The 23,458-nt window shown below is 37.6% G+C and overlaps 1 protein-coding gene across 5 annotated transcripts in view; it reads right to left on the bottom strand.

The window, feature by feature from the left end:
- Positions 1-23,458, bottom strand: part of Ralgapa1 (Ral GTPase activating protein catalytic subunit alpha 1) — a 220,028-nt gene that overhangs the window by 7,980 nt on the left and 188,590 nt on the right. For 4 of the 5 annotated variants that reach the window (XM_057782719.1, XM_057782722.1, XM_057782720.1 and 1 more), the window contains 2 exons: positions 23,209-23,336; positions 1,148-1,272 (listed from right to left, as the gene is read on the bottom strand). In XM_057782719.1, the coding sequence (XP_057638702.1) occupies positions 1,148-1,272; positions 23,209-23,336 (253 nt within the window). Of the gene's footprint in view, positions 1-602; positions 634-1,147; positions 1,273-23,208; positions 23,337-23,458 lie in introns of all 5 variants that reach the window. The other variant, XM_057782721.1, reaches the window with a different exon arrangement.

Below are 23,458 nucleotides of genomic sequence, written 5' to 3'. Positions count from 1 at the left end.
TTCAACTGAGAATTACAATTCTATTTAAAAACAGATTATGTTACAAAAACTGTTGTGCGTTTAAATTTATCTGCTATAAAGAGACAGAGTTGATGTAAAGAGAATTGGAAGCAGTATACTGTGGCCAAGTTCCTATTATGCTCGTCCTGCTTTCCTTGACATCACCACAAGACCCATCCCTGGACTTCAGGTGCCCAGTTCAGTGCAAGGCACACAGAGAAAAGCCAACCATGAGTTCAGATACCTGGTAACAATAAAATGTGTGGCAAAAATACAAAGACACACGAAGTCAATTCAATAGCGCTACTTTTCATGCTGAGAAACGAACAAACAGAAGAAGTCAAAAAAACAGGGCATAACTAGTTCAGTCAAGGAGTTGACCATTAGTTGTTTATCCCCAAACCATGTTAGTGTTTCATGCAGACCTGGGTTAGTTAGTATAATTCTGGGAAAGAATTTAGTGACAACTTCTGAAATGTTTAGTATGAACCAGGGCAGTGTTAAGTCTGCTTACTGTCTGAGTTACAAGCACAGAGCTTGCTAGTTCTGGAAAAAGGGAATGGGAGAAGAAAGAAGATGCTTTGGTTGACACTTTGTCTTACCTTCAGATAAACAGAACTGATACTTAATGATCTAAAGAGGGAAAATAAAATAAATGAAACAATCGTAAGGAGTGCAAGATATTACAGAATAGGAAGGCCACGAGTCATTTTTTTTCTGATTTACTTAAAATTAGTTAATTGTATTAATGCATTACCCTCTTAAAATCTTCAAATATCAAAACTTAATTTGCTGTACTAATTGCTTCTAAATCCAGACTGGTTTAGCTTTACTTATAAAGTTAGAGATGATGATATCATATCTTTGGCCTTAAAATCTGATCCTCTGAAGTGGGGAGTTCCCTCTGCTTCAGAACCCCAGGAAACACAAGAGTCAGTGACTGTGATGTGGACCATGTATTGTTATGAAGATTATGGATTTTTTAAGGAGCCATATTCAGATAAAAGAAAACAAATTTACAGGCCAAACTCAAATAGTCATAAATAATATATTTCAATGATCAGAATTTTATTCAACCAAGATTTAGAAGAAAAGGGTATTGCATTTTGAGTTGTAACAAGTAACCAAGACCTTCGTTTCTTCTTACCTGCATCAGAAGGTGAGTGATGGTAAGGAGCTGGAGAGAAAACCTGTGCTGCAAAGTCTTCAAATGTAGTTGGCTCTAAATGGTGCTGGACAATTGTTTGCAGGTACCGTGCTCTCTCCTCATAGCTAGTTCCCTTCTGTTAAGGATGAACTGAGATGCAGTGTACACTGGGAGCAAGCACATTTTATGTGAGGACCATAAGAGCGCATGCTTACTTAGTGAACTGTTTCCTGTTCTCACACATGACTGAAAGTGCCCCTTCTTAAAGTATAAAAATGTACTTTTTAGTGGCAGTTTATTTCTATTGACTCCATGACAATTGATAGTTTAACAGGAATTTACTAGAGAATAATTACAGCGGTTTATTATTAGAACAGTTTGAGGAAAGATGCAACTGTTAGCTGGTCAGCCTGAGCCTTCCAACCCTGTTAAGCAACATTCATCTGCAGATTTACTCCCAAAAGTCATTCAATAAAAGTATTATACTGCATTTAAAATACTATGTCCCAAATTCTCCATTTTTTATTTGTAAAGTCTTATTGTAAAATTCCTACATATCTTCTTCAATTTTTAAAATCTCTGTATTTTCTCAACAATTGTTCTCCTTTTGAATGGAAGACTAGTGTTGCTATAATCCTTGAATAACTCCATGCAGTTACGATAAATGCATAGCTGAATCTGCGTGTCAGTAAAAAAAAAAACCCATCAATTACAACCCGGAAACAAGCGGGAGTATTTGTGAGGAGTCCACGGGGCTCCTCACTACTGTCCAACAAAGCATCTACAGGGCACTGACACTGACAGAGAGAGACTGTACTCCGCTCGCACCACACATTATTCCCTGATATTATTGACAAGCAACCAGTACCCTGAAGTGCTGTTGCTTTTGAACAACCCACTCCAGGCTTCCTGTTTCAGCAGGTCTGATTGTGCTGTTAGCATAGAAAGGGCAAGAAAGGGAGAGAATATTTCTGTTGTTCATGAAAGCAACTATGGAAATGGCTGTCAAAGTGTAGAGCAGCAGGCAGCAACAGACAATTATCAGGAAAAAACACATGTCGACTTCGAGTCGTACAGTTCCTGAACTGAGAAACCACCTAACGTTTCTTCTTCAGGTTTTCAGTTCTCCTGCTGTATTTGGTGACATTTACATAGGGACAGTGAATAAACAAAGACAAAGGAAATGCACACAGACATTTACATAGGGGCAGTAAAAAATTCACACATTAGTTTTTCTTTTTCCATTGCTTTTTTTTCTCCCCCTAAATTTAAGCCATTTCAGTATTTCTGTCTTAAAATTTTTATTCTCTTTTAAAAATTATAATTCAATATTTCAGTTCTATAATTCTAGGAATTACAATTCAAAGTAGGAAAAATCATTTGGGAGCTAATTTAAACTGATAATTCAATGGGTGATATTACGGACAGCTATGTTTACAAAAGTTTAATAAGAGGCAGTGAAAAGCTTGCTAGTTAGGGGCCAGACTGAACACCATCGGGACTTGACTTTGATGAATCATTTGCTTTTTTAATGGCTTGTATTCTAGCTTCTTGGATCACAATTTATTTTTGTGTCAAATATTGAAATAACCTGGATGCTAGCTCTTTATAATTTATTATTTTCAATTCTGTACATTGCAGCTGAACTCTGAAAGAATTTTACTTCTGAGATAGCAGCAACAGGGTAAGACGTATTAAAATGACGGTGTAAGGAAGGGTTTTATGGAAGGATAGCAGACATTTATGAGGCAAACTTAAGATGGAAACGTAGCAGAGCACGTTTCTAAAGAAGATGTATGGTTCTAAATGGAGGAGGATGAAGCTGACTGCTCAATCTAAATAATACCACATATCTCACAACTTGTTGGAAAGTACTTTTTTCATTGGGGGAGATTCACAGCTGCCGAATTTTCTGCAGTTAATAGAGTCCTTTGATTCACAGCAGTGCCCCTTGTACAAAAAATACTGGCCTTTGTGTATTACCAGAAACTAATTTTCTATTTGGCTGAAAAGGGAAAAATGGGGTTATTGCTTCTCCCTCCTACAGAGCTTTTCATTATGCCTGATGCACTCAACTTCTAAGCTCTTCTGAGAAAAAAAATAACTGAAGAGGCAAGAGGTAGAAAAGTGAGCTTGTTAGCACATTAGAAGTGAAGTATCTTGGTGGGCCCTAGAAACTCCCAGTGGTGTGTTAACTTATCACTCTATGCATGCTGGCACTGATAGTCTCCCAATTGATCACTCGCTTTTCGCACCAAAGGTGCTGCCAGGAAGCAAAGGCTGAAGGCCCACAGGAGAACAGTCTGCTATCAAAACAAGCTGTTTTTAAAAGTCTGCTTGAATGGGTAAAACGCTTCATGAAAAGCAGGGTGGAGACAGCTACCTGCTTTGAAAATGCTCTACTTTAGTGTGTCTATAAATGAAATATTTTACTTTATCTTATTTAGAGTTTACATAAAAAACTAGGCAGAAAAAGCAAATGTTAATATTCTTAAAACAAGGAGGATTGTTCCATTGTGCCAAATTTATCAAAGCAAAAAAAAAAAAAAAAAGATTAGGTAAATAAAGCACAACGAAGGGTAACCTCCTGCACTATATAAAGTAACTCTAAGCCATAACACATAGCCCTATAAAATGGGAGGTGCTCCAGAATCTAACATTTTATATAACATATGCAATGCATTTAATAAAAACAGACTTATTAATTTTGAGAAGTTTAAGTCTCTGTGATGAAAGAGTAGCTTTTACATAGGAAACTCACCACATATTAGCAGAGGCTAACACCCAAACTTTCCTTTTTGTGAGTTAAATTCAGAAAATACTGCTAGCTTGGTAAATACTTACAGCCTAAAGGAACCCACCTTCTAAAAGTGAGTGTTCTTTATAGTTCCCCTTTAAGAGTGCTGCAGTCAAATTAAGTAACACAAAAATGAGCCAACTTCATCTACTGTACAAACACCATCACAAGTTGTGGCTCAGAAAACAAATAATTAGGAGACGGATAAACCTGCACCACGGTCCTGGACCCATACTTTGTGACTGCAATGATTACAAAGCTCTAAAGAGTAGCTTTAGCATCTGAAGCTGTAATCAGCACCTGAAGCAGCTAATGCCTATACCTCTTCATAACAGATCTTAAAGACTCTTAAAGAGGCAGCTCTCTAGGGAAGAGTTATTAGTACCTATAAGTTGGCTACACAGACTATGGGGCTAGCAAAAAGAGAACAATTCAAGCTACAGTCCTATTGTAATTGAGTGTCGTAAGTAGCATTAAAATTAAAACACCGAAATGAGTAAGATGATAAAAAGGTGAAGGGGAACTAACAAAAATATTCAGAAGCAAAACTGAATTTAAAGTGAAGACCTCAGTTGAATTTATAGAAGTGTTTGTTATAAATTTTAAGACATCTCAAGGTAAAATTATCTTAAAAATTTGATAAAGGGGACTTAGTTGGTAAGAATCTTTAATATAGAAGTAGTCTATTACACACACACAAACATAAACCTTATCACTAAACCCCCACCACACCCTTACACATATATGCATCCTTACATAGGCCCTCACACCTACACAATAGCCCCTACACATACATCCCACCACTACAACACTCCCCTATACCCTCATCCTTACACACTCCCCACCCCACAGCCCTATACCTACACACCCACCCCCAAACACCGTTACACCTTCACCCTACATACACAATCACATCCACACCCACCCTTACACAACCATCACACCCTTACAGATATACTTCCCCACACCTACACACACACACACACACACACACACACACACTTCACACCCACCCTTACCCACACCCCATGGCCACACACTGCTCCCCTCCCCATGCATACAGGTGCTACAATCATAGCACTATCATCACCTACGAATCCTGTCCTTATACTTTCTGCAAAGCAGAAAAGGAAAGGGACATTACAGTTCTGAACATGGCGAAGGATACTATAAATGTTCTGAACATGACGAAGGATACTACACATGTTCTGAACATGGCGAAGGATACTACACATGTTCTGCACATGAGGAAGGATACTACACATGTTCTGAACATGATGAAGGATATTATACATGTTCTGAACATGACGAAGGATACTACACACGTTCTGCACATGAGGAAGGATACTACACATGTTCTGAACATGACGAAGGATACTACACACGTTCTGAACATGAGGAAGGATACTACACGTGTTCTGCACATGACGAAGGATGCTATACGTGTTCTGCACATGACGAAGGATGCTACACGTGTTCTGAACATGACGAAGGATGCTACACGTGTTCTGAACATGAGGAAGGATGCTACACGTGTTCTGAACATGACGAAGGATGCTACACGTGTTCTGAACATGAGGAAGGATACTACACGTGTTCTGTCACAAAATAGTTTAAATATAAACTGAAATTCATTAAGTTTACATTAGTAGACATTTTGAGTAATTGCTTTTAATTTTAAATTTCAAGACAGGCTGTAAAGAAACTAGAGACCAGCTTTATCATGACCCTGGAAGAAGTATGAATTCTCTTTTCTACAGTTTACAGGGGCATCACCATCTGTCCTATTTACTTTATCAGGGCTTTAAAGAATATAAATACACTGTAATCCAAAGGGCCCTCTGATCTGAGTTGAGAATTATTTATTTTCATTGCTACTGTAGTACAAATGCTGTTATATATTTCTTGAACTTAAAATTTATTTAAAAGTATGTCCAATACTTAATGAAACATGGACTGTGGCTGGATAAATAGTTTCAATGAGCTTTTTAGGAATTATAAAACTCAAAGTAACTCTTCATCTACTCTACTGGACAAATTCTCCTTTGTTAGCAATGTAACCAATATAACATTACATTATTTTTGTACTAGTTTAATGTTTGGCACACAACTTTGTAAATGGCAGGTGCTTTCTACAGCACCCCATTCCGATCCTGTCCAAGTTAACCTTGAACACAGAACCTTCTCGAACTACAGGGGCACTCCACCACGCCCCGCTCTAGGGAAGTTTTCAATGCAAGCAAGGAAGGGCATCTCTGTTGCCAGATATGCTTGCATACACACCTGTAATCTTAGCACTTCGAAAGTTGAGACGTGGGCTACAAAGTGATCATCCATCCATCCATCCATCCATCCATCCATCCATCCATCCACCCACCCATCCATCCAAAACATAGCCATATTCATGTGTCAGGACTGTATAATGTCAGTAATGTTTCTTATTTGTGGTATGTACAGAGGGCTTTTCATTTATTCTGATATAAGTAAATTAAACACGAAGAAAACATTAAGCACTAAATATTTCCATTTTACTAAACTGCAAGGAGACTAGACTAAAAGGGATTTTTTTTTTTTTTTTTTTTTTTTGGTTTTTCGAGACAGGGTTTGTCTGTGGTTTTGGAGCCTGTCCTGGAACTAGCTCTTGTAGACCAGGCTGGTCTCGAACTCACAGAGATCCACCTGCCTCTGCCTCCCGAGTGCTGGGATTAAAGGCATGCGCCACCACCGCCAGGCGAGGTTTGTTCTTAAAGAAGTTACAACCTGGGGTTGGAGAAATGGCTCAGCGGTTAAGACTGCTCTTCCAGAGGACTTGGGTTCAATTCCCGCACCCACATGGCAGCTCACAACTGTCTGAAAATCCAGTTCCAGGGGATCTGACACCTTCACACCAATGCACATAAAATAAAGATAAATAAATCATAAGAAATAAAAAAAAAGCGAGACAGGAAGACATCTCATTAAAAAAAAAAGTTACAACCTTCAGTCTCTACAATTTTCTTTTTTTCTTTTGAGACAGGGTCTCCCTATTATGTAGCATTGGCTGTCCGGGAACTTGTTCTGTAGACCAGGCTGGTCTCCAACTTTCAGAGATCCACCTGAAAAGTTTTGTATGCACATGCACTTTAAACACATATACACAGAATGAGTAAAACATAATTCATGTGTCATGAAAATTATAGCTGTAAACAAATACCAAATATTTTTAGTATTGCTTACTTTTCTCTTTTATGGTTTAATGACTTATCTCCTAAATGGGGGGGGGGCACCACAAAGATAGTTTCTTTTAAAGGAAGCCTGAAGTTGGTATCTGTTAACGATGGCAGTCACACGGAGGGATGTAAAGCCTGCTTGGGAATCGCTATCTTAGGCAGCTCTACACTCAGCCTGTGCCTTCTCTGTAGCTGTGAGGAGTAGGAGTTCCTTGCTTCTTCTCTGTATTCCAAGAATATTATCCCAGGGAGAATTCTGACAGAAACCCCTTATTTAGAAATTCTGACTACTGAATGAACAATTGTATTGGAGAGTGTTATTTAAACTGCACTTTGAGTTGTAACTGAAATAACTATAATCTGAGTACTACTTAAATCATTAGAACCAACTGGTCAATAAACATGCTATCTGTAAGACAGCTTTGCAACTTGTGCTAGGTACCAAAACTACAATGATCAAATGCATGGCCTCTGCCTCTGCTCCTAGACATCAGTCTCTCCACAAGTCTCACCACAAAACAATTAAAACACAGACAAACATGCACAGAACCTCTACTCTACGAAATGCAACAGCAACACTGAAATTCCACCAGAATCTACTCCTCAAAGTCAGTGACTTTTTTCTCTTCTTTCCTTTGTTTCTTGAGTCAAGGTTTTAAGTAGTCCAGGGTGGCCTAGAACTCACTGTAGCCAAGGATGATCCTGAACTCCTGATGCTTCTGATTCAAACTCCCAAATCCTGGGACAATAGGTGTGAGTCACTGACCCTGACAGAACCTATTTAAGAGAGCGCAGTTTACTAGAATAAACACCAGGAAAGAGACTATAGAGATTGGAAAGGGAAAAGCACCAATACCAATTGTTAAAAAAATGTGTGAAAGAGAGCAAGAAAGAGAGAGAGATGGGGGGAGGGAGGGAGGATGGATATGCAAGTATCTCTGGGTCATAGTGCATATGTGGGGAGGTTAGAAGACAGGCTCATGCCTTCTACCTTGAGACACATCCCTTATCTCTCTCTGCTTACACCAGTTTATTTAGCTTGAATCTTCCAGGGATTCTAGCATTTCCCCTCCTGTCTCTTGGAGGGATACAGCTACAGGCAGAACTATGTACTTTTCTGTGTCTTGTTTCCTACGTGTCCTTCTGGGATTTGAATTTGGGTCTTCATGCTTGTCCGGTAAACACTTATCCCATTGAGCCAACTCCCTTAATCCCACCACAACCCATTTCCAGTTATACTTATGAGTATACTTGGTTCTGTCCCACCTCTTGATCTTGCTGACCCTTTGAATTAAAAAAGAAAAACAGAAAAAAAAAAAGAAAAGAAAAAGCAGTGTAGCAGACGCAGATGCCTTTAGTCCCAGCACTCCGGAAGCAGAGGCAGGCCAATCCCCACGAGCTCTAGGCCATCCAGTATAAATAGGTAAAGTTTAACATCAGCAGAAAGGAAAACTGGATTCTGCTCTTTAAATATTTTTGAATAACTGATTAAAGAAAACATTCTATGAATGCTGGAAAGAATTAAAATGCATCATAATTCAGCACTGAAACAACAATGCACCCCCACTTTCAATAATTCTTAAAAGAAAATTTAACATTTAATTTTTTTGTGATTTTATAATAGCATTCTTAAAGAAAATCCATGTAGGTAATCCGTGGGGTAATTTAAAATCATTTCGGGCATGTATCAGCTTGGTACACAAGGAGAAAGGCACTATTTGGATGTGGTGGCACATGCCTACAACCCCAATGCTTAGAAGGCTGGGGCAGAAGGATTGCTGTGAGTTCAAGGTGGCCAGCCTGTGCTACAGGGTGAGAGAAACTGACAAAAATAAGAGCTTAAAAATATTTAAATATGGATGAGCTTCAACTTATAATGGGGGCTATTTCCCGATTAAATAAGTTTAAAATGCATTTAACACAGCAAGTCTATTGAACATCCCAGCTAGAACACTGGCACGCTGAGGAGTTCAGGGTTAATTTCCACCATCCCGTGGATGAGTAGGAGGGGCAAGTGCACATTCCCTAGTCGAGGGGATGCAAATGCAGTTCTTCCGAATGTCCCTCTTTCTACACAAGGGGTCAAATAAAGCTCACCCAAAAGAAACATGAACTATCTTTTTTTTTTCTAATGTTTTTAGAGACAGTCTTGTTTGGGGCTCAGGCTGGCCTAAAACTCATCATCACCCTACCTCGTCATATGCCTGATTGTTTTGTCCACCCCAAAACCAGAAGAGTGCTTATTCAGCAATAGTCCTCCTTGCTTTGAGGAGGACTACTGCAAACTATACAAAAAACAAAGCTGCTGCTGAGCCAATGTGGGGCGAGACACCTGGTCTTTAATGGAATGCCTCAGTACTCTTTATATCCAATTTCACTGATCTGTGTGTTTGAGGAGGAGACAAAAAATGCTAAGAGTCACATTATCCCAAAGATGGCCAAGACAATGAGCATTAGCGAAATTCCGAGGCTGTTCTGAAAACATCTGTTTGTATCTCTACACTATAATTATTGTACTTTAATATATATATATATATACACCATAGTAAAAAAAACATATTTGTCCTAAAATAAAAAATAAGAAAAGAATTCAAGTAATATTTAACATTTTAGTTTTAGAAGGCCATGGTATACTTTTATACACTGTGAGGCAAAAATCATTGAGTAACCTTGAATCATGAAGATGAATTTTATTGAGATGTGCAGTATGTGTATGTATATCTTACAAATAGATTTCAAAAATTTCATGTTGCTATTAATCATAAAGTACTATGTGAGCCTGACATATAAAGGGCATCTCAAGCACTTGATGAACCAACAGGCACTATTCATTTATAAAATGAACGTAAACTACATTGTTTACCTTATAAAGCAATGTCTGGTAAACTAGTGATCTGGCAGGGGGAAGGATATTCCATTTCTTTCCTATTGTACTAACTCCGCTGTGAAACATGCAGTCTAGTTCACTTGCAGTGAAAACAAATTCTCCTAAATATCATAGTTTAACTGCACCACGCTAGCAGAAGTCCTTCTCAAAGAGCCTGCAACAGGTTATGATCAACTGTCTGCTTTCTGACATCCTGTATTAATGCAGTTCTGTAGTAGCTGACTATCTACACCATTAGGAAAAGCTGTGATTTGTCAGCACGGACAAAGCTGGGCTTTAATCCATCCTTTAGCCACACTGCCAAGTCCGCATTGTTTTCCCTGCGTCTCAATTAGAGATAGGCAGGACACCTGGTACTTCTTTATCGGAGTCCCATGGCTGCCAGATGACTCAAAATCCATAGCAGGTGCTAAGGCAGTGTGAGCATAGCCCATTGCCGAAAGCTGGAGCGGAATACATTTGTACCATATGTAATTGCTCGTAAATCAGTCAATTACTAAATGAAAACATTAGAAGAGTTGATAAGTCCATTTCTACCAATTTTCATATAAATACATTAAGAAAGATTATCCTCAAATAAATAGGCTTAAAAATTCAAACCTATCTAAAGTCTCTGAAAATACTTCCTGATTTAATAATCATTGGTGATTTCCCAATGTCACTAGCATGACTACCAAATATTTATATATCCCTCTCCTACCTTCAAAAAAGGTGCATGATTAATAGCAAAGGCAAGCAGCTGTCAGCTAAAAAAAAAAGAAAAAGGTGCATGAAACAAAACATCTAAAAGAAAAACTAACTTATCTGTACTTTAAGTGTAATGAAATTAAAAATTTGTACCTATTCTTGTTAAGATATACTTGAGAATACTATCATTAATTTGTAATAATAAAGTTTTCATACTGAGTTAAGAACTGCTCCAAAATTACTGCTATTAGAGTAAGTTTAAAACTACTGGGAGGTCCGAGAAACACAGTGTCTTTGTGCTGTTTCATTGGAGAGCAAATTTTCAGTACATCAAAGCAGAGAAAATTAATGTAGGAGTTTCAGTTAAATATTAAGCTTGAACCTTGTCAGATGACTGCAAAAAGGAGCAACAACAACAACAACAACAACAACATACAAACACACACACAGAAAACAAAAATGAAAACCACCCCAAACCAAAAAGTTTCCTAAACTCTAAAGTGAGATTTTACAGTATACAATTACTTAAGTGTTATCTTTACTTAATGTGCACTAATGTAATTAAGATTTTAAATGCTGTAATTATTGGGAATATAGAAAAGTGATTTTATTATCATAGCAAGTATTAACAAAGCACAGAAAATTGCCATTTCAAACGTGGTCATAGAATCTATGATAAGGAGTACATTGGCTTAAACTAATGCACTATGTGCCCCCAGGGAATGATAGCCTGAGACACTGGGCTTTAACATCAAAATCTGTCCATTAATCTTGACTTTAAATATAATCTGTTCTGCAGTAGAAGGAAGAATGGACATTCAATGAATTACTGTTTTTGAAATACTGCACTAGTGCCATTTACTAAAATCACTTAAGAGGATACAAGAAGAGGGAATTCTAGTAAATTTACAGATTCACTAATTTTATAAACATGCACTTGACTCTCTTCAACTTCAACAAGAACATCTCATTATATAAGAAGTTACAGTAAGAAGTTTTTAAAATTGCTCTTTCTGCTCTTAATAGGGGCAGCTGCCTAAATTCTAACACCAAATATAACTTAGTCAATTTAATTTCAGCTGGAAAAAGAATCACCCATGGAAATACACTGTGGAGTCAGATTCCTGGAGGCTTAACTTAAAAAAGAAAAAAAAGCAGATCACTGTTTGCATGCTTCAGAATGATCAATGGCTTGTTGAGAAAGTTCCAGAAGGACATAGAAAGCTCCTGGAGTGTTTACACAAATACTAGGTCATATGACAGTCCATAAAAAGGAAACAGTCGTCCTGTTTTCCAAAGATACTCAAACTAGTCAGAACTCATTGAGGTAAGGGTACATGATTAAAAACTGCTCTTGGTGACTCATCAAATGGTAAATGTAACAACTGACCTTAAGATGTGCTCAATCATTTATTTTAGTGGATTATTTTAGCATCTGTAACTGTTACACAGTTGATTTACATTTCTATAATATATGTTATATAATAATATAAATATATATTCAGATGTCACTTGGGAATTCCAAGATGGCAAAATGTAAAGGAAACTAGATTTATAGCTTTATCTGACATGTGAATTGTGGGGGTTTTAAGCCATTCTCATCTAAAAATTTTATGGATTTAAAATACGTTTTCATCTAAACAAAGATATATCATGAAATAAAATCACATTGCTGTAGTAGAAGCTGGTGGGCTGAAAACAGACACGCATGTTAACACGGGAGTACTGCAGGTGGCTGTTTAAATACATTCATTTGCTTTCTTTTTGATAGTAGGTAGGTACTAAAGGAAAGTCAACACTTGTATCAAGAGAGTAAGTAAATGTGGAAACATCAGTTCTACAGCAGCTATTTTTGCTCCTTCTCTTTTCTGAGCAGCAATTAGTAAAGCAAGCCCTTCCCCTCCTCCCTAGCTGTCAAGCTGTTCATGGCAGTTTGCGACTTGACAATGGTACCATTGTGAATGCTCTCTGGGCTTCCTTCCCACAGAGAGTTAAATGGGCAGTTCCTGCTGCCCATGATTGGTGTCCAGTGAAATAATACTCAAGAGCCAGGTTTTATCAGCTTCACGCCAAAGAAGTGAAGCCAGGGAGCCCAAGCCTTCATATCATGCTGGACCATATGCCAACCCTGATGGCCCCGAAGGTTTATCACTAAGAATCAGGATCCGTCATGTTCCCTGTGCAATTTCACTGCACATACCTTATGTGAAATGCAGAGCTTTACTAAAAACTGAACCTTCTTTGCAACTGGCATGAACAGATGGACGCTAACAGTGGTTTGGCAAGCGAAAGTTAAGATTTAAATAGGCTATACTGTAGTGTTTGAGAGAATATATTTAGAATGGGGAGATTTGTGACCCATGCTTTAATTTTAATTCTATTATTGAATTAATAAAAATTCAGTTTAAAAACTTTTAGTAAAATAAGGATTAAAGGCACTTCAGGCCCTATGTCAAACAGGTTTAACAAATTAGACTGATTACTGTCTTATAGCTTTCTTTGTTTGTTCTCTGAATCCCCCAAATATCAACTGAGTCTACAGTTTTAGAATGCAATTTGTGCATCAGTGTGGGGAATAATAATATAAATATACCAGCCTATCCTTATCACTCACAGAAAACAGGTTTTTAACATGGGGAAGAAAATCCTGTTTCAGCACAGGTGAGAAGTTAAAGATAAAAGCAGACCAACATCAACTTTGGATGTTTTTTAGGAGCAATATGTCCAGGCCCTCAATGAGTTGTCTATCTTGCCTCTGGTATACTGAGATATGACCAAACTGTCTAGACTGGTATTTGTGGACCATACTGTTGTAACACTGGATTTGACAAAAATGTATAAGATAGTAGAAGTAGTTTTTTTTGTTTTTGTTTTTTTTTTGGGTCAGGAAGCCAAGATACAGTGAGAATAGGACACCACCCCTAAAGAGATGGACCATAAGAACTTCATTTGCCAGTGCTGTATAAAAGCGTAATACATAAAACAGTAAGTTAAGATTGTTATGTAAGAATGCATAGTCTAAACCAGGTATGGGAGTGCACATCCATAAACTCAGTAACTTGGGAGGCAGTAAAGTGCTTGTGCAGTGCACACACACTAAGCTTGATTCTCGGCACTACAAAGAACCTGTCATAGGAAACAGAAAATCTCAAATGCTCTTCAAAACAGTGACAAATGTGTGTAAATATGTGCTGGGTTTTCATAGCTGATAGTTCAGTTTTACCCACTCAATTATCACCCTGGACTGATCCCAACTTGCATTTCTTGACCACATTACACTTCATATGTTGCCACGTCCCTTTCCTACCTGAAAAACTTTGATTTTCTCTAAGTCCTGTGTATCTTTAATCTACAGAACAGAATTCTTTGGTAAAGTCATTCCCAATCCGCTCCATTCCAACACCATCTTTTCTCCCTGACAATTAATCATCATTCCTCTCCTGCTTTGCAGGTGTCACTTCTGTCTGCTGGGATCTCTGTGTACAGCTCGCTAATCTAGTTCACAGGGTTCTTCTCTCCCACACCATGCTGTGTGGGGACTTTTTTTTTTTTTTTTAAAGACAAGGTCTTACATGCATTTTTGGCTGTTCTGGAACTCAGTAACTCAGTATGTAGATGAGGCTGACCTCAAACTCACAGACTCACCTGCCTCTGCATCCTAAGTGCTAGAATTAAAAACTGTGCCCCTGCATCCACACCTGGAGTAAGCTGTGGCTTTTTCAATTCCAGTTTTTCTCTGACAGTGTCTCTAGACTGAAGGTGGACAACAAATATGTAAGTCAATGACCTCAAAATCCTTAGTGATATGGTTAATATTAGTTCTTGGTAGAGGATAAACTCTGTATCTCAGATGACAACAATGTTTAAAAAAATAATATTGAAGCCAGGCGGTGCAACTTTAATCCCAGTACTCAGGAGGCAGAGGCAGGAAAAAGGACGGTCTGGTCTACAGAGTGAGTTCCAGGACAGCCAAGGCCACACAGAGAAAGCCTGCACAGGGTGAGGGGGAAGTACAGGAGAATAAGAATATGGTACCTTTAGATTATTGGTTCAATTTCACAGAACAAACTTACTCAACTATCATCACATATTTATTACACACCAGAGCTTCACATATATTCCCTTTTTTGGGGGGGTTCCCCTCCCCCTTCTTCCTCCCTCAACCTCTTTCAATATTAGAGATTTGTGTATGCTAGGCAAATGTTCTTACATAAAGTTCCAGCCCCTTTAAAAATAAACCTTTTTGTTTTTAAATTTGGATACATAGTGAACTTATGCATTCTAATCTGGTCTAAAACTTGTGATCCTCCTGCCTCAGCTTTCCAAGAAGTTGGTTCTATAGGTGTTTGTCACTATAGCTGGTTGCTTTTATTTTTCCTTTGTTGAAAGTGGAAGTCAGATTTGGTATTGCCAAACCAGTAATAACTTTAAAAATGTGTGATAAAAGATTTCTACAATGAAAAGAATCTACTAGAGAATTAGTAGTGTCACCAACGAGCAGATACTTTCCATTCAATATGAGTAGCTAAAAAAATTATGTAGTAAGGAACCTATAGTGTCACTATAGATGTGCTGCAGATATCCAGGGCCCCTGTTTAAAGAACTGCTCTGTTTGCAGAAACACTATTAGGGTCGGCAACAAAATATAGGTCAACGGGATATATAAGCATACCAAAAATTTCTTTTAAAGTAATATCCATGTCTTTAGTACAGAAGTTGTAAATGCTCCAATTAGAGACTGTCGGTCAAATAAGAATATTTTCAACTCTTGAAAAAGTCCCAACACAATTACTCTTAAGACCCTCTTTTCATATTTCTGAGCACATTTACTAGCTAACTGATTTGTCCATTAATTTCAAGACAGTGATTCAGGAAGTATGAAGATCAATGCCATCAGATATGGAGGTTCCCAGTGGAACTGTTAATAATACAAATAATACTGGTACAATGTTCCAGCAAGTGAGCACCCAGAGCACCGCAGCTCCCTCTGCTGCTTGCGTGTGTCTCTCACCTTTCTTGCCATCTAATGAGGACGTGTGAGCATTTGAAACTTTAATCTTGGTGAAATGGTACAAAATCTTCCATCGCCACTGCCATAAAGTCAGACATGTTTTGGTTCACTTTTCTCCCTAACAGATACTCTTTGCCTCTATCTTTGCCCTATTCATCTCTGAAAATGAATGTTCCTCATTAAACATAATGTTCACTAATGAAAATACACCAACTAACCAATCAAAACACAAACCTTTGGGGTGTGGTGGTGCACACCTTTAATTCTAGTATATAGGAGGCAGAGGCAAGCAGATCTCTGTGAGTGCAAGGCCAGCCTGGTGCACAGAGTGACTTCCAGGCCAGCCAGGGCTACAAAGTAAGACCCTTTCTCAAAACCACAACCCTTCCTATGTATATGCTGTTGTTTTATTCGTGTGTCGTGATGGCTATTCTTAGTTGTCAGCTTGCCTAGAGGATGGCACACCTTTAATCTGCGCCACACCTTCTGCTGGAAGCCTTTATGATGTGGGAGTGTCATATCAATCTGTTGCTTTCATTGGTTAATTAATAAAGAAACTGCTTGGCCTGGTAGGTTAGAACATAGGTGGGCGGAGTAAACAGAACAGAATGCTGGGAGGAAGAGTAAGTAAGCTCAGACTCCATAGCTCTCTTCTCTGAGGCAGACGCGATGAAGCAAGCCGCCAGGTCAGACATGCTGAATCTTTCCTGGTAAGACTGGTGCTACACAGATTACTAAATATGGCTTAGGCAAGATGTGAGAATTAGCCACTAAGAGGCTAGAACTAATGGGCCAAGCAGTGTTTAAAAGAATACAGTTTCCATGTAATTATTTTGGGGCATAAGCTAGCCAGGCGGCCGGGAGCTGGGCGGCAGGAATGCAGCCCGCAGCTCCTACTATATCTTTATTTATATAAGGACAATGGAAGAAGGAAGACTTCCTTGTTCTTTGCCTGCTTGCCCATTCCTTCACTGGTATTGGAAACTACTTCTTTGGGATTTCAGCATACACGAAGACCAGTTGAGACACCCAGGCTTGTGGGACTGAGCAGCTACTGTATTCTTGGGCTTTCTATTCATAGCTAGCCATTGTTGGATTAGTTAAACTGCAGCCTGTAAGTCATTCCAGTAAGTTCCCTTTAGATACAGTGTGTGTGTGTGTGTGTGTGTGTGTGTATACATTCCATAAGTTCTGTTACTCTAGAGAACCTTGGTTAATACTTGTGCCAAAGGCAATTTCTTCTGGTTCTAGGTTTCCTCGTTTTACCTACCCAGCACACTCTTCAAAGTGGCAGCTAAGTTATAAAGTTTTTTAAAGACTGATTTTATATGTATGAGTACTTTTCTTGCACGTATGTATATGTCCCACATGTATGTCGTATGTCAGTGGAGTTCACAAGAGGACACTGGATTTTCTGAAACTCGTGTTATAGATGGTTATGTGTCTCCAGTGGGTGCTGGAAATTGAACTTAGTTCCTCTTTAAGAGTAACGAGTGCTCAACCTTTAAGCCATCTCTCCAACCCCATGCAACTTAGTTTAATATGAATTACAAATAAATATTTCTTTTACTTTTAAAAAATTAAACTAATCATAAACTTTGAAAACATAGTTAATGGACTGGAGAGATAGCTTAGTAGTTAAGCATAGTGCTGCTTTTGCAGAAGATCTGAGTTTACTTCCGACACCCATGTTGAAAGGCTTGTAACCACAGGTAACTTCAACTCCAGGGAGACCTGATGTCTCTGCACTCACGTATGTGTAAAACACACACACACACACACACACACACACACATTCTATCTTAAAACACAATAGAAAAAAATCTTTAAAAACATAGGTAATAAGAATACAGGTGAACTTCAGGAACTTTAGAGTACACTTGGAATTGAGTAGCAATTTTCTGCTGAAGAAAAAAGTTAGCTAAGATTCCATTCACGAATGATACCCTTTGTTTTATTATAATAAGCTATAACTCATTTACCATAGGCCGGACAGTGCTAAGTCAGTGAAATCAGGAGGAAGGTAAGATTTACCAATATGTGTACAAACACATAAGTACTATAGCAAAATGTTTTGAGGCAGTGTGAGCAATAATTTGCTTAGTGGAGAAATTATTTTTATTTTTTGCCCCCTAAAGATGTTTCATTTAGGTCATAATGAACAAGTGTATTAGATAGAAAACAGCAGAGATACATATTCTTGGTGTTTAAACCATGAGCATTCACAGAAGATGAATTGGGTTTAGCCGGACAAAGGTAGCTTCCTGGGTGTTAGTGCAGTAGGCGAGCACTGCAGAGAGGGATGTGGGGTTGAGGAGGTGTGTAGCTGTGCTGACAAAGCTATAACGAGAACTACAAGGTTGGGAGGGCAAGATAAAAGAACAGTTTGCAGATGACCAACCAAATGTAGACCTTTTTCAGTAGGCAGTGAACTGCTGCAAGCTGTTATCGTGTGTAGGTCTGTGTCCTAGACAGCAATAATGTATGTCATCAGTTCCCATACAGCTACAGTGTTGGGGCTGCTGCTGGAGATGAAGGAAGGCTGACTAGTACTCTTCACAGGATAGTCTTATTTAATCCTTACCCTAATCTTGATTTTGGTGCTATAATTATCTCCCTCTTACAGATTAAATTAAGGATGGTCCATATTTATTGATGTTATTTTCTAAGAAAATGCTTCACAAAAGACAGTAAATACATAAAATTATGTAATTCTTCAAGAATCTCATTTTCTTCTAACACGGAACGGCAGCAATATTGATGATGTCCCCCTAAGGAGCTTTACAATGTCCATCATGATGAAAAGGAACTGCATTAGTGGAGCCAATCAATTACAATTCATTTAGTTTTGGCTCTCATACTTCTGCAACAGGTCCCTTACATTTGAGTAGTAGAACTGCAGCATTAACTGTGACTAATTGAAGAATTATCATTGGATTTTGAAATCTGTCTGATAAAATTAAACAAAGCCAATTCTGGCATTCAAGAAAAAGTCAATCTACACAGACTGAAAAAAATCAAATAATATTGGTTGTGGTAGGAAAGCATATTAAGCCCAGGTGTAAAGAATTCTTTAAAGATGCCTTTTAACTGTATAGTACCTTATACTGTGTTTCTCAGAGTATCACATATATTATATATAGATACATACAAAGCCCCAGCTATAAATCAGAACAACTATACATTGACTGGGTCTGGTGGCACATGCCTTTAATCCTAGCACTCTGGAGACAGAGGCAGATAAATTTCTTAGAATTTGGGCCACCCTGGTCTACCCAGCGGGGTTCAGGATAGTCAGGGCTACATAAAAAGACCCTGTCTCAAAACTAAACCAAACCAAACAAAAAAAAAAAAACCCAATAACAAAAAAGAATTATAGCATGTGACATTCCATCTATTCAAATCCTATCCGTTGAGATCCAGACTTTCTACATATTCCTTTTTAAATTTTATTCCACACTAATTTCTTCCTCCATGGGACTCTAGTATCAATTTGCTTGTAACCTTACTTAAATTATAATTATCACTATCCATATTCTTCCTTATCAAATTATTACTTTTATAAGAATAAGTATCATCTGAATGTTTGCATCATTTCAAAATTGTTGTGAATGTGTAAATAATATATGTATATACATATATATGGACACAGCTATATGTGTATATACATATATGTATACATATACATACATGCATATTTTTTTCTTTTTAGATAGAGTCTTCTTATTATTGCCCAGGTGGTTTCAAACTCAAAGTCCTCCTGTCTCAGGTACTACCATGCTGGAACTTATAGCTATGTGCCACCGGCCCTGGTTTTTAATAAATATACTTGAGTCTGGCACCATAGACCACCTGGCCATCTTGACACCCCAATAAATATATATGAAAAAAGAAAAAAACCTACAGGTTTATTTCTGACCTCTTAATAGTAAGTATAATAATATGTCAACATTTAAGATATAAAGCAAATCATAATATGTTAGTGAATATTGTATGTCAACTTGGCTGGTCACAGACACAGTGTTTTTCTGAATAGCAGTCTATTTTGTCTACTAAATTAGTGAACCCAAGGAAAGCCCTTTTACCTTTGTAACACAGGGAGGCCTCATCCAGTCAAGGTTTTTGAGAACAACCTGAGGCCACTTGAGAAATGAAGGAATATTACTGCTAGATGCCTTAAGACTGACAGAATTGGTACTCACTTGCCAATCCCCACAGCCAGGGAAGCCAATTCCTTAAAGTGCACCTTTCTCATTATTTATGTAACATTTACAATGTATTTAGTTATCATAAACAATCTAAAGATGATTAACATATAAAGGGAATTTGTGTGGGTTATATGAAAATGTATCAGTTAATATAAGAGAGTGGAGCTCTGGGTTTATTAATGTGATCATACCCTACAAATTCTGAAAATTCCTACATGTCCCAAACCCCCACTCTGAAACAGAAAGCAGGCTCCCCGTTCGCCAGGGACCTCGCACAAACAATGGCAGCACTATATTAAACACATGTACGTTTAGAGGCACAGTGAAACTTAAGAATCAAAATGATTTCTTTAAAAATTTTTACTTAAGGAATAGTCACAACTAGTAAGGCCATCAAATAAAAGTTTTAGAATTATTTCCATTGTAAAACCTAAAACTAAGCAAACCAACTGGAACTCTTTCGAGGTAGCTAATCCAGTGATGGCCTAAGAGACTTGAAGTACTCCTCTGGCTCAGTGGCCACCCAGAGTCTGACTGGCCTTCCTCCCGAGTGTGGCAATTCAATTCTAATTGTATGATCAAACCAACAAATTGAGCTGAAGAGACAAAAGTACCTAGCTGACAAAATCAGAGGTTGCATGAAAATGTTTCTCAAGTACAAGTCATGTAAGAAACAACAAGTGAAGTGAGGGAGAGTTTCAAAGCTTGAAAGACAGTCATCAATACTGACAGATTACTGTAATTCTAGTCGCTAGCATGATCGATTTGGGCAGCATATGACAATCAATACTGTCCTCATTTTCTGAACATTAGATTCATGGTTAGCGTAGATGCTCCTAGGATAGAATTTAAACTCCATTTAATGATCATAAATAGCACAATTTATGCTGTGGAATCTTAGTAGGTACTATTATTGGGCATGAGATAACTGACCCAGCAGTGTAATTACAATTGAGTTTATTACATTCCACCTCTTTATTTCTTTGATGAGGATTAAAGTATTAGCTCTGGTGGCTTTTAAAACTGACTTCTATTTCAATTCCTACTAACATTTATGTTAAGTGTATTGATATAATTCATGTTAAGTATATTTTAGAATACACAATTTTCTCCTCACTGAAAATCTGATGTCAAAAACATACATTTTAAAATTTGACACATTTATGAAACCAGAATGTTCTTAAAATGAACAGATATCCCTATACTTAAATACCTGTAAATCAAGTATCCAGTTGTAATTTATTATATAACCCTTCATGCTAAAATCAAGTAAAAGTGTTACTTCCCACACATTCCTCCCTACTTCCATTCATTCATTCATGCTTCTGAGCTGGGGTCACTCGGGATGTGGTTTATGTTCAATTCTTGATCTGAAGTGATCCTCTTAATCCCACACAATAGAAAATTCTTTAGTTAACAAACAATAGGAATATATATTATGACATACTTCTCTTGGTATGTAAGGGTATTTTTCCCACCCAGGAACCACCATGGATAGCAAAAATCTGTGAACACTAAAGTCCCCATTGTATAATGGCAAAGTATTTACATATAATAAAATTTCTGTATTACCTATAGTAATAAATATATAAGTACCATATCAGTAGTTGTTACACTATGCTGTTAAGGGGATAATGATAAGAAAAAAGTCATTTTTTTCCTAAATATTTTTCACATAAAATTAGATGAATTTTTCAAATGAGGAACGCATGAATATGGAAGGCCAACTACTGTTAAATTGTGTGAATAAATAATTTTCTACGCCTTAGAAAAAAATTGTTTGGTATACTATGTAATGTTTCCACTCTAAGTGTTCTTTTTTAAAAAATATTTTTAATTGTGTGTGTGAATGAGTACAGGTTCCTGAAGAGGCCAGAAGCATCAGAACCTTCTGGAGCTCAAATTACAGATGGTTGTGAGCTATATGATGTGTGTGCTGGGAACCAAATAAGGTCCTTTGCAAAAGCAGTACACGATCTTAACTACTAAGCCATCTCTCCAGCACCCCATTCTAAGTATTCTACAAGTGATTCTGTTGATAGGAACTGTTCGGATTTGATGTTTTAAAAAAAGTTTTCATGCCTATCATTTGAGTAGAAATCATTTCTTTTCATTCTAGAATATTTTTGAATGTGGCAACCATTATCTCAATATGATAAAATACTGAAAATGTCATAAAGTAAAACTGAGAATTCACTTTAAGCAACTAATCAGCCTAATATAAAAGCTCAATTAAGCAACTCCTTAATTTTGGGTGGAGATGTTTTATATTGACTGTAATACTTATAAATAGTATAATTAATAACTACATAAAATCTGATTGAGCACTCATAATAATGCTGACATAATATTGGAATCCTTTTATAGATAAAGAAAGTGAGATTCAAAGGTACCGTAACTTGGACTGGGATTATGACTCAGTGGTAGAGTGACTGCCTAGTATGCTCAAGGCCTGGGTTTAATTCTAGACACTGAAAAGAAGAAAAACAAAACAATACAAAACAAAACCTGGTTCTGTAGCCTGACCAAGATCACGAGGTAGTTATTGGCACTGAGTTCACTTCCTAGGCAAGTATGCCAGGGCTCAGGGAAGCTATCCAGCTCCAGATTGGCAGCACCTGATCAGACAGACTGGCTCCGTAAGTCATGTTCCTAAGCATTCCCCATCTTCTCACACCTTCATGTCTCCTCAGTATGCTGCACCCGGTTTAGAAGGTTCTCTTCCATCTGATTATTCATCATTTAAGATTGGCTCAATCATTTTTCTAAGTGTTTCTGGACACAAACTTCCAGTTGAGTGGTAGGCCCCCCGTTAGTATACATCCTGCACACTCCTCTTTTAAAACACAGTAATGAAGAAATATGTTTTTCCATGTAGACTGAATTCTTTTCAATGATTGTTTTGATTATTTCTGCACCTCCAGAGCAGCCCAGAGCATGATACATGATTCCATTCTAACTAGCTAGGTCAAAGATTAATATTTATTAAAAGTATGTAAGAAAACAAGCCATTCAAATATAACAACTACTCAGCCACTAGGGAGGAACTCTGCCACTTCAAGAAACAGAAACGCTTAAGTCTTAACACATAAGACACCTTTACCTTTTGTAAAGCAGATGAAACGCTTAAGTCTTAACACATAAGATACCTTTACCTTTTGTAAAGCAGATGAAACGCTTAAGTCTTAACACATAAGATACCTTTACCTTTTGTAAAGCAGATGTACACTAGTGTCCTAGCCACACAGTTAAGAAAGGATACAAGTTCTGATACAATGGAATCAGTGATTTCAGAGCACGGCTAGCATTTATTGCTGTGGATCGAACCATGATGGGCAGAACTTTTCCATTCACAATAGCACCATCAAAAAGTGGACCAAAGAAGGGAACCTGATGGAGAAATCAGAACACAACTTTAGCTGTAGAAAGACTGGAGTAAAACAAACAAGATCTTTCGCACACAAATGTTTTCGCTTCCTCTTTGGTTGTTCTTTCAATTAAAAACATTCAAA

This window comes from Chionomys nivalis, chromosome 10 (genome assembly GCF_950005125.1).
Source record: "Chionomys nivalis chromosome 10, mChiNiv1.1, whole genome shotgun sequence".
Taxonomy (NCBI): domain Eukaryota; kingdom Metazoa; phylum Chordata; class Mammalia; order Rodentia; family Cricetidae; genus Chionomys; species Chionomys nivalis.
Note: the sequence above shows the minus strand (reverse complement) of the source record. Positions and strands in the feature narration are given on the sequence as shown.